Source organism: Oncorhynchus gorbuscha, linkage group LG18, assembly GCF_021184085.1.
Source record: "Oncorhynchus gorbuscha isolate QuinsamMale2020 ecotype Even-year linkage group LG18, OgorEven_v1.0, whole genome shotgun sequence".
NCBI classification, from domain to species: domain Eukaryota; kingdom Metazoa; phylum Chordata; class Actinopteri; order Salmoniformes; family Salmonidae; genus Oncorhynchus; species Oncorhynchus gorbuscha.
The window spans coordinates 4,783,156-4,794,331 of NC_060190.1; the positions used below are offsets into that span (position 1 = coordinate 4,783,156).

The 11,176-nt window shown below is 40.4% G+C and overlaps 1 protein-coding gene and 1 long non-coding RNA gene across 11 annotated transcripts; both read right to left on the reverse strand.

Moving 5' to 3' along the window:
- Positions 1 to 1,900: 1,900 nt before the first annotated feature.
- Positions 1,901 to 7,231, reverse strand: LOC124002802 (probable serine/threonine-protein kinase samkC). Of its 10 annotated transcripts, none has more exons than XR_006833107.1 (6): positions 6,794 to 7,209; positions 5,279 to 5,412; positions 4,535 to 4,589; positions 3,691 to 3,877; positions 2,873 to 2,990; positions 1,901 to 2,293 (listed from the first exon to the last, which is right to left on the reverse strand). XR_006833107.1 is itself a non-coding variant. In XM_046310546.1 (6 exons), the coding sequence occupies exons 3-6, from the start codon at positions 5,386 to 5,388 to the stop codon at positions 2,180 to 2,182; spliced, it is 408 nt and encodes a 135-aa protein (XP_046166502.1). In that variant the 5' UTR covers positions 5,389 to 5,412; positions 5,519 to 5,602; positions 6,794 to 7,209; the 3' UTR covers positions 1,901 to 2,179. The 10 variants fall into 10 exon arrangements, 7 of the variants coding, with proteins under 7 accessions (XP_046166502.1, XP_046166503.1, XP_046166498.1 ...); XM_046310546.1 differs by lacking the exon at positions 3,691 to 3,877 and adding an exon at positions 5,519 to 5,602 and having other exon boundaries at positions 2,862 to 2,990; XM_046310547.1 differs by lacking the exon at positions 3,691 to 3,877 and adding an exon at positions 5,519 to 5,613 and having other exon boundaries at positions 2,862 to 2,990.
- Positions 7,232 to 9,571: 2,340 nt separating this feature from the next.
- Positions 9,572 to 11,176, reverse strand: LOC124002829. Its single transcript, XR_006833123.1, has 2 exons — positions 11,082 to 11,176; positions 9,572 to 10,731 (listed from the first exon to the last, which is right to left on the reverse strand). It is a non-coding gene; the product is annotated as an uncharacterized LOC124002829 (long non-coding RNA).

Consider the following 11,176-nt stretch of genomic DNA (forward strand, 5'->3'; position numbering starts at 1 on the left):
CATCAAAGTAGAATTCTATAGCATTGACAGGCACGACCCATACTCTACAGAGACCCGTGCGCCATAACCAGATCAGAGCTGCAGTAGGCCTATATGCAAACAGAGTCATTGCCATATATAGATCTGTGCCATTCACTTTGAACTGGACTGTGTTTACAGCATGAGCGGTCATGAGTAGATGCGCTTGAAATCAAAGCGAGAGCTACATATAGTGACAATGCATTTTATTTTGTAAAGTGGCTTCGTGTATCAAACACCAGAACATTCAGTCACCTTGTCTGAAGGACAAGTGGATAAACAGGTTAATGTCAAACCCTGAATTTTTTTCTCCAAATTTCTCATGGAATGTAGGCCTACATTGAACACCACACATTAGCTGCTACTGTAGGCTGTATGATAGAACAGCTATTTCCATGTTAAAATGTAATGGGATACATAGTCTTCATTGTAAGCCCCTCTAGTAGGCCTTCATTATAATGAAATAGTCACAGTAGCCTACTTGACCACTTTAGTTTTAAGTGGGTACAGCCTCAGTGTTCTGCACTCAGCAGACCAGACATACTCACTGATGCTACTCTCTGCCTATTGTCTACTTAGCTTATTCCAGCCCGTCTATTGTCTACTTAGCTTATTCATGCCCGTCTATTGTCTACTTAGATGGGCATGAATAAGCTATTGTCTACTTAGCTTATTCACGCCCGTCTATTGTCTACTTAGCTTATTCACGCCCGTCTATTGTCTACTTAGCTTATTCACGCCCGTCTATTGTCTACTTAGCTTATTCACGCCCGTCTATTGTCTACTTATCTTATTCACGCCCGTCTATTGTCTACTTAGCTTATTCCAGCCCGTCTATTGTCTACTTAGCTTATTCCAGCCCGTCTATTGTCTACTTAGCTTATTCCAGCCTGTCTATTGTCTACTTAGCTTATTCATGCCCGTCTCAAAATACAACGCTGCCCATTTAAGCACAAAAAAAAGCTTTTCAAAGATGTCCAGAAATGCACACGTTTTGTGCTCTTGTAGGAAACAATCACTCCCCCATTGCTGACTACAAATTACCTAGAACTGGGCTGATAACCAATGATACTTTCCTAGTTTTGAACATGTGTTGCTACATGTACCTCAAAACAAGCCATTTACTCTTGCGTGGTTCGTTTTGCGTCGGTATGCTGCATTGAAAATGGCTAATAGTGTTGATTCAATCACAATTCAAACAGTAGAGAGAAAGGTTTTTAGTGTTAACGGGGAAACAGACAGTTCAGTGAAGTTGTCTTGCGTCGCTGCTTACAGAGAAAGTCTGAATATATGCTAGATTTTTTGTTCTATGTTATTTTTAGCATTACGTTGTTATTGATTTCTGCAATGTTGGGGTTAGACCTTCAAGAAAGGCATTTCACACATCTACCAGCTCTCACGTCAGAATTAGATGTTCCTCCATGTTTCTCAAACAGCAACTTCTGAATGGTTAAGGTTAGGCATTCACTCTGAATGGTTTAAGGTTAGGCATTCACTCTGAATGGTTTAAGGTTAGGCATTCACTCTGAATGGTTTAAGGTTAGGCATTCACTCTGAATGGTTTAAGGTTAGGCATTCACTCTGAATGGTTTAAGGTTAGGCATTCACTCTGAATGGTTTAAGGTTAGGCATTCACTCTGAATGGTTTAAGGTTAGGCATTCACTCTGAATGGTTTAAGGTTAGGCATTCACTCTGAATGGTTTAAGGTTAGGCATTCACTCTGAATGGTTTAAGGTTAGGCATTCACTCTGAATGGTTTAAGGTTAGGCATTCACTCTGAATGGTTTAAGGTTAGGCATTCACTCTGAATGGTTTAAGGTTAGGCATTCACTCTGAATGGTTTAAGGTTAGGCATTCACTCTGAATGGTTTAAGGTTAGGCATTCACTCTGAATGGTTTAAGGTTAGGCATTCACTCTGAATGGTTTAAGGTTAGGCATTCACTCTGAATGGTTTAAGGTTAGGCATTCACTCTGAATGGTTATGGCTTAAAACTAAAATACAGAAAATGACTATTGTTGGATTCGAACATGAAGCCTTTGGCATCAGGGGCAGATGCTTACGCCATCCCCAACGCCCTAGTAAAACTGAAACCTTCTTGAAAGTAACAGCGCTCACTGTTGCCCCTAGTGGCCAGGTTCCACTTCATTTCCCAACATCCTCAGACATTGAATACTGACTTTGAATACTGACCATAGCTCCATCTCCTCTGGGGCTTACTCTCCTCAGGCTTGCTCATATTGATTTTCCTGGGGTGGGGCACTGGAGGTGGAGGCTGTGGGTGAAGAATGTATGGGGGGGGTGTTAAGATTCATACTGTATGAGAGCAAAGTAAAAGAGAAGAATGCATGTTGCTGCATCAGATGAGATGCCTTCAGACACTCCATCCTGAGGGTCACAACCACCTTCTTGTGGAGGACTCTCAACTATCTATTATTCTGGGCCACAGGGGGCAGCTTCTGGGCCATTCCTGGGTTCTAAGAATTCACATTTACAATAACAGTTTCACACTATAGTTATATAGTGTACATCATGGTATACCACTGCAGTTCTAATATAAATACATTTGAGTCCATTTATATTTCAAACCATAGGTCTCTCAGAGAAGAGTTAGGTGGAGAGCCATGGTGGATGTCCTACGCTCCCCAGGGGGCCAAGAGGATGAAGTCAGGTGAGTTATACCATAGTTAAAACTGCAGTTCAAATAGTAAGGAATGCAAGTCAATAGCCGTGTCAAAAGTAGTGCACTATATACGGAATAGGATCCCAAATGGCTCCTATTCCCTACATAGTGCACTTCTTTTGACCAGGGCTCATGTTGTCAATGGTTGACAGTCTCTTACTCTGCCTTCACCAAGCCCTGGGACAGATGGGTCTGGGGGAGAGGGACCATAACTCCATCTCCTCTGGGGATCACTCTCCTCAGGCTTGCCCATACAGATGTTCCTGGGGTGGGACACCAGAGGTGGAGGCTGTGGGTGGAGGAGGGGGGGGGGTTAAGAACGTATTGGTGGGTGTGAAATAGAAGCTGAGGCGGCTGATCGGACAGTGAGGAGACAGGACGAGTTGGCCAATAAACCTTGTACAGAAAATAACAGGACATTGACATAAATACTTTAATAAATCAAAAGGTACTCCGTATACTAGCCAGGCAACAACTCTTGGCCTTTAAGAAAACTCAGGTATGACTGTACTCTACCCAACCTGTTACCTGCCCAGCCTGCTCTCCCGCCAGCAAAGACCAACTGAGCACTTAACTCCCAGTAGGAATGTTCCATCATGATATCCCCAAAACACATCTACCATAAATGCATAATTTATCTTAAGTAACATGTTATCAATGCAATAGTTTTAAACTCTGCCTAAATATGTTTTTTTTATTTTTTATTTTGCAGTGGAGAAGGAACCATGGATGTAATTGCCTTGTCTATCCAGTTGGACGAGACATTTCAGCTGTTGACACTGCGCCTTGCCATTCCACCTCTTTCACTTTCAGTCTGACTTTTTGCATTTAGATTGTGTGAAACAAAATGCATTTATCATGACACAAAGATAGCTGCAAACATCTGTCAAACACTGTTGCTGCACAATGTTAGTTTCAACTTTAAATTATAAGCATATCAATTGCACTTCAGTCATAAAACTCCACAGGTAAATGAAAAAGTATCTTACCTTTGCCATCTCAGATATACCAGTATTCCCCCGTCTGAATGTCTCTGGATATTGGTCTTGTCCTAAAGCACGGTTTACCTCATACACTTCCTCTCCTTTCTCCACTCACAATAGGAGAGACTTCTTTGTGTGCATCAATCTACTATTCGGAGGGCAGTGCTTAGAAAAGCAGGTTTTTCTGCATCAACTTGATAACACCATGCAACAGAGATTACAGAGTCAGTTATGCAGCGTTTCCCCAACCCTGGAGTAGCCCAAATAGTACACATTTTTCTTGTAACCCTGGACACGCACACCTGTTTCAACTTGTCAACTAATCATCAGGCCCTCAAAGAGTTGAGTGAGGTGTGTTTGTCCAGGGCTATAATAAACTGTATTGTTGGTGGTACTGGAGGACCAGGGTTGGGAAACACTGCCATATAACTGTAATCCCCAGTGCAGTTATACGGTACACTTTTACAAGGCCCATTGAGAGATTCAGTGAAATGAATATGACTAAATCTATTCTCTTTTAATGATTTGGTTCACAACGATAGATTGGACGATGAAACATGGTAGCCATTCTGATGCACAACTGAACCAGACTGAATGTACCCAGTTGGTCTCACTAATGCAGGGTCTCCCAGACCAGGGGTGGGTGCGAGAGGAAATGTGCACTTGGTTCATAGAACCGGGGTTACATTAGTAAACTCTGGTTGTCACTAGTTGAGGTTGTAATAAACAAACAGAGCTTTATGTTCTTCCTGTGTAGAGACAGTGTACTTTTACATTGAAAAGAAAATGCCACTTGGGGCCAATTTCCCATTTAGAGCTGACTGACTGTGATACTTTTATTTTGTCTCACCGAACACATTTCCTGTGTAGCTGAACTGGACTCCTCTCTGTCAACAGAAGGTGGCCTGAGAGGAGTAAAAAAAGTTATTCAAGTAATTTCAGAGACCATTGCACTCTGGGGAGAAATGTAACTTCCACTCAAGTAGAATGGTCACTTAGCCATGCATTTAGCCATGCATTTAGCCATGCATTGATGTCAATGGGAGACAAAGTGAAAATACAGTTCAAACAAAGGAATTTAAGACCATGTACAGTGAGAATATAAAACATTATGAACACCTCTTTCCATACATAGACTGACCAGGTGAAAGCTACGACCCCTTATTGATGTCACATGTTAAAATGACTTCAAATTAATGTAGATGAACCAGAGGAGTCAAGTTAAAAAGGATTAAAAATGATTTTTAAGCCTTGAGACATGGATTGTGTATGTGTGACATTGAGGGTGAATGTGTAAGACAAAATATTTAAGTGTCTTTGAACAAGGTTTGGTAGTAGGTGCCAGGCGTACCGGTTTGTGTCAAGAATTTTAACGGTGCTGGGTTTTTCCACACTCAATTTCTGTGTGTATCAATAATGCTCCGCCACCCGAAGGACATCCAGACAACTTGACAACCATTGGAGTCAACATGGGACCGCATCCCTGTGGAACGCTTGATACCTTGTAGAGTCCATAGCCTGACAAATTGAAGCTGTTCTGAGGGCAGAGGGGGTGGGTTGATTTGAATCTCTTGAGTTATGGACAGTGTCTTACCCTGCCTTCACCAACCCCTGGGTCAAGTGTATCTGAGATACAGAGGGCGAACCAATTCTCCATCTCATCAGGGGGTCACTCTCCTCAGGGTTGCCCAGAAAGCTTTTCATTGGGTGGGGCACCAGAGGTGAAGACTGTTGGAGGAGTGGGACTGGGTTTCTGAACATTTCTACATAATGTGGATGCTCTACCAGGATTACAGAATCTTGAATGAAATGTGAATAATGATAATATACTAACCTCCCCTGTTATTGGTGAGAGGTTAGCATGTCTCGGGGGTATGATATTTGTGCCTCAACTTTCTTACTCCTTATACAGGATTATCTGTAATTATACTAGCATCAACATTATGTAGAAATGTTCAGAAACATTCTATTCACAAAATTGACTCCAAAATGATAATACATAATTGACCATCATTTACATTGGGCACAAAATAATCTGAAACAACAAAAACAAATAGCAAATGCATCCAACAAGTTTGTAGAGTCACAAGCTTGATGTAGTTATTGTGTTTTAGGAATATGGGGCCAAATCAATTATGAATATGAACCCTGGATTGGTGATGCTGTGCGTTATGAGCCATTGAAAGGCTTTGAAGCAAAAGGTCAAACATAATGGCACTCCCCAGTAGGTGCAGTCTACCATAGGAAGGAATGGAATTCTACAGTATTTACATTAAATATGCCATGTATTTAAGGGTATTATTATTATTATTATGGTGACCGATGCTTGATAAATAAACGTATTCTCGCTCTTACCCAAAATAATCTAATCATGTAGCCTAGATTAGTTTACCCGTGTTGCATCTGCGCGCAGTTGGCTAATGATGGGTCGATCTCGAACAGACGGCTCTTTCTGAGCCGATTGTTTTGGTGAACGTCGTTGGCCGAATCGAATCGGTAGAAGAGTCGTTCATAAAATACCGGATGCACTCCTGATTTGTATCAGAAAATAAAACGTTACAATAACTGTAATAGGCCTAGCTGAGTTTCAACAAATGCCTGAACTCAATTGTTTGTCCATGCAAGTAATGTTTTACAAAAAAAAACACATTCTGACCCATCTTTAAAATAGCTGCCAGAAGAAAGTCACACAAAATAAGAAAATATAACTACAAATAAGTCAAGTACTTAAAGTCAATATCGGATTGATTTGACAAGTTCAGTATCTTCATCCATCGCAAACAGCTTCGATAACCGTTACTACTGTAATCTAAATATATTGGTAATTAGACAACTTCTAAATATTATGCAGCAAAAACAGCGACATCGGATTTTAGTAACCTTATGGGCCTGTTGGGGCACAAGTCAATTCGGATTTGACGAATATCTACTTTGTTTGACCATCTTTTTTGAACGGCCGCTAACGAAGGCGTTCTATGTCCCACGGTCTGTATTCCATCTACTGCACGTATGGTACATTTCCAAATATTCTCATTCAGTCAACACATTAATTGTTAAATCAAACCAGCCTCGGAGTCCTACTATTCCACAGACAAGACAAGGCCCTTACCATTTCAGATGTCAGTCTTTTGTCACAAAGCAGTTTCTCATTGATCGACTCCCAACAGAGAGGAGACTGGTTCATTTATGTTCTGCACCTGCGATATACTTATTCTGGGGGCAGTGCCATCAAACGTTGATAGTTTTTAGCTAACTCTTTCCCTGACCTTAACCTAATCCTCCTAACCAGAGCCAGATAGAGGCTACAACCCATAGGAATCTCCACCCAGTTGACTATTTTAAAAGGGTGGAATCCCTCAATGGCACTGCTCATGCTAAAACTGCATTTTGGCTGCTAGAGGCCTCTATCATTCTCTATGGCCCACCTCTTAGTACATGTCACTGGGTGGGAGTGTGATGCCTTTAAAACTCACTGTTACATTGTTTGACCTCACTGTGCTTGCACCATATGTAATTATGATGTTAGCCTACCTCCATCCAGAGCCATGTAGGCTATTAAGGCTGTGTTTACACAGGCAGGCCACTTCAGATATATTTCTTACACTAATTGGTCTTTTGACCAGTCACATCAGATCTTTTTACATCGGATCATTTTTCAGAGATGATAGGTCAAAAGACCAATTCGTGAAAAAACACAGCCATTGAATCTGATCTTTTGACTTCCGATTTATACCACATCCATATGTGGATCTCAATCGGGTACGAACCCAATCCTCCATAGATCTCGCCAGCTTGTAGTCCTAAAAAACAGAAATGAGTTACCTGTGCTTCGTTCAGCCATTCCTATGGGGAAAATTAATTGGCAAAGAATAGGGTTTTGGGATAAATTACGAAAAATAAGGTCTGAGGTTAACACAGGCTTAGGAGATCTTATACGTTTTGTTCTATGAGATAACATCCGTCAGTTAACATGACCTTTATGAATTATGAAGCCTTATGTGCTTTATATGATTATATAAATGATTCAAAATTTACAAAAAAAGTGACGTTAGCTGATAAAGATTATCATAGAACAAAACGTATAAGATCTCCTAAGCCTGCATTTACCACAGACCTTATTTTCGGTGTTTATCCAAAAACTCCATTCATTTTACAACACGGACGTCACGCGACTCTTGGCTGTAGTAAGAAAGCCATCGCCACCCAAATAACATCTTCAAGAATCATTATAATAAAGATATTTTCAGAGTGAATATAATTGCACTTAAACGGTTTCTTTTTTAATATTTTTTTTGTGTATGTTTGAGCATTGTTAATAACTGTGTTTGGTTTGCTAGACATGTTTGATGTAGCAATGTAAGTTGATTTTTGTATTGTGAATCAAATACATTTATAATAACACTTTTAAAAAAATAAATAAAAGCCATCGCCACCTGCGCTCATTCAACATAGCCTAGATTTACGTTATTACTTGTAAACAAAATAACTTTTGGGGGTTCACATACGCTTACAATTATGTTTTGATTCTAGCTTGATGAGTTGCTAAGATTCTATTTGGTTGTGATCTTAGCAAAATAACTATTTTGGATGCAGCAGTTGTTAGCTAGAATGCTAACGCTTATTGACATAAGCTGTAGCAAAAGCTAGCCAGAGAGCCATTTTACTGGTTGAAGTATAATGCAGTTAATTTGCGAAAATGACACAAACATTTTAAGCAGGACATGTATATGAGACTTAAAACCCAATTATAATTCAAAAGTTAGTGTGAAATGTACTCAGAACGTCAACAAAAAAATGCTATTTACATGTTGCTTCTATGAGAACTCCCCAGTGCTCTGCCACTAATTTAAGCGCGTCGCCGTCGTGGGGCAATACTGGTAACCACAGAAAGGGTTCAATAGGTGTTGGCCAACGAACCATGACTGAGTTAGTGCATACAAAAAGACGCCATCAGGACTACTATTACTTGCTCTCTATATGCGAACGGTCTGGACACTCAGATCAGATTTGGTTTTACTTATAAATTATTATTATAGATTATTTTTTACAACCGGTCGTTACCACGACAACCACCCCCAAATGTTAAAGGAACAGTGGAATCTGTGTTCTATTTCAGAGGCTACATTAAGTGTGAATGTGCATATCGGATATGGGTCACGTATGGACATTCAGGAAAAAAAAGATTGTCTATAAAGAAAATCAGATGTGTGTTTTTAGGGCGGAGTTGGGCCTATTCATAATGGAATTCTCTAGTCTACACCACCGATTAAAGATGATGCACTCCCATCACAATTTATCCTCAGAATTCAGCTTATTCAAATTCAATCCATTGGTAGACCACAGAGCTTGTAACACCAGGGTAGTGGGCTTGATTCCCAGGAACACCGATATGTCAAATGTATGCGCACATGACCTCATGTCTCTTTGGATGAAAGCGTCTGCTAAATGGCATATACAGCATAATGAATTGTTTCATGGGAATTTCTATTGCCTTTGTAATAATGATGTCATTATCAATGTTACATACGTAGAATGTATGCACACATGACTGTAAGTCGCTTTGGATAAAAGCGTCTGCTAAATGGCATATATTATTATTATTATATTATTACATTGTCTGACCTCACTATGCATCATCTTCGTCCATCTAATTACTTTGAGTGGGTGGGAGTATCATGCATAGACAGAACAGCGTAAGCCTGACATCCAGGGACTATACACCCAGAATATGCTATTCCGTTCTTTTGAAATACATTTGATTTGTATTATGTTTCTTAGTTAAGATGTGCCTAAACAATGGATCATTTTTGTGATGGTCAATATTAAATGGAATTATTACTGTTTAGATGTAGCGGTTCCAAAGACACACATCAGTGACTTGTATGGCTGGAGATACAACACATGTTTATGTTCATGGTAAAGAACTGTGACAGCACAATGATTTGCACGACAGTTAACGGCTAACACAAATGTCATGACCGTCACACCCCTACTGCTGCTTCAGTTTGTGTAGGCTTCATGACAGTGTTCTACATACTTTTATTCACTGTTTACAAATCAAAGGGAAAATTCACCTAATAAAACAGCATCCTCTAGTTCATTGTGCTTTCATCTTTTCAACACAAGGAAACAAGAAATTATCTGAAAATCGATTTGAAGACAAGTATAAAATGAAGTTTTAAACAATACTTTTGTTTCTCTGAAAGGTGACTATTTTCTCCTGCATGAATAGAATAGAAGAAGTTGGGAATGAGCCTCAAGGCCACTTAACAGTCACATGTTGTCCATATCACATTCCAAGTCTTTGGACAAAAACTAAAGTCGGTCAAGTGTCCGATCTCTTTACCAAGTCCTCATTGGCTCTGGAACTGAACCCTGAACCCACATTCTCCCATGGATTTAAAAGGCCCAGTGCAGTCCAAAATGTGATTTTACTGTCCCCCCCCCCTCTCCTAGGAGGTTGGAATAATACTGTGAAAATGCCCTGTTAGAGTAAGCCGTTTGAAAAGACTGCCTAAAATGTCAGCCTGTTTTGATGAGATGGAGTTTTGGCCTGCCTGGAGACATAACCAGGAGGTAAATAAGAGAGTTCCAACCTCTCTGCCAATAACAGTTGGTTTTCTCCCTCCCCACTCAGACCACTCCCAGACAGGCATGGGAAGATAATTGTTTGAGAAATTGCTCTTTGCTATGAAGGTATTTTTGTTTTTAAATAACACGGTCAAAAATGAACAATCACAGTAAGATACTTAATTGTGACCCATAAAATAGTCGATATTGAAATACAGCTGCATTGGACCTTTAATAATGGTGAAATTAGCAATCCATGGCAAGGAGTGTGAAGCGCACACCTCTGGAATTGGAATGCAGCCTTAAGTCTCTGGAACTAGAATCTGTCTAGTTACCCTCCTCCACAGTTCTGCCAAAGTATTCCTTCTGGAACTGTTCGAACTCATCCTCTGTGAACACAGACTTCTCCCCGGAGGCTTTCTTGACCGTGCGGTCCGGACGGTGGCGAGACTGCCGGCCCGAATTCTGGTTGACGATCTGAAGGGGAATAAGAGGGGAGACAGTCTAAGAAATGAAGATGATGAAGACTATGTGATTCACCCATAAGAGGGTCACGTTCATTAGGCGCTTAGAAGAAAAGTGGACTGAAACAAGGATAGGACCTTTCCAATAAAATTAAATAAATTAAAAAAACACTACATTTTTGCTTCCCGTTTCAAAATGTTAAAACATTTTTTCCGTTACAATGAACACAATCCACATGTATCTACAGTTATTTTACCAAATCAATCAAAAGTCATGACAGGGACCAAAGACCTCAACCAACTATCTCCCATAGTAGTAGTAGTTAGAGGGCATGACATTTGAACTGTCAGACTGTCTCTTACCTTCATAGTGTCGGAGTCTGTAGCTCTGAAGCCCGTCCCAGGAAGTACAGCAGGTTGGAGCTCAGATGGCTCTTCCCCTGCTTCTTCCTGAACTC

Coding starts and splice junctions, on each gene's coding strand:
- LOC124002802 (XM_046310541.1), bottom strand. CDS start 6,868: ATGAACCAGTCTCCTCTCTGTTGGGAGTCGATCAATGAGAAACTGCTT. Junction 5,413..6,793: donor AAAGACTGACATCTGAAATG/GTAAGGGCCTTG, acceptor CTCCTCCAACAG/TCTTCACCTCTGGTGCCCCA. Junction 2,294..2,861: donor CAGGGCTTGGTGAAGGCAGA/GTAAGAGACTGT, acceptor CTTCACCCACAG/CCTCCACCTCCAGTGCCCCA.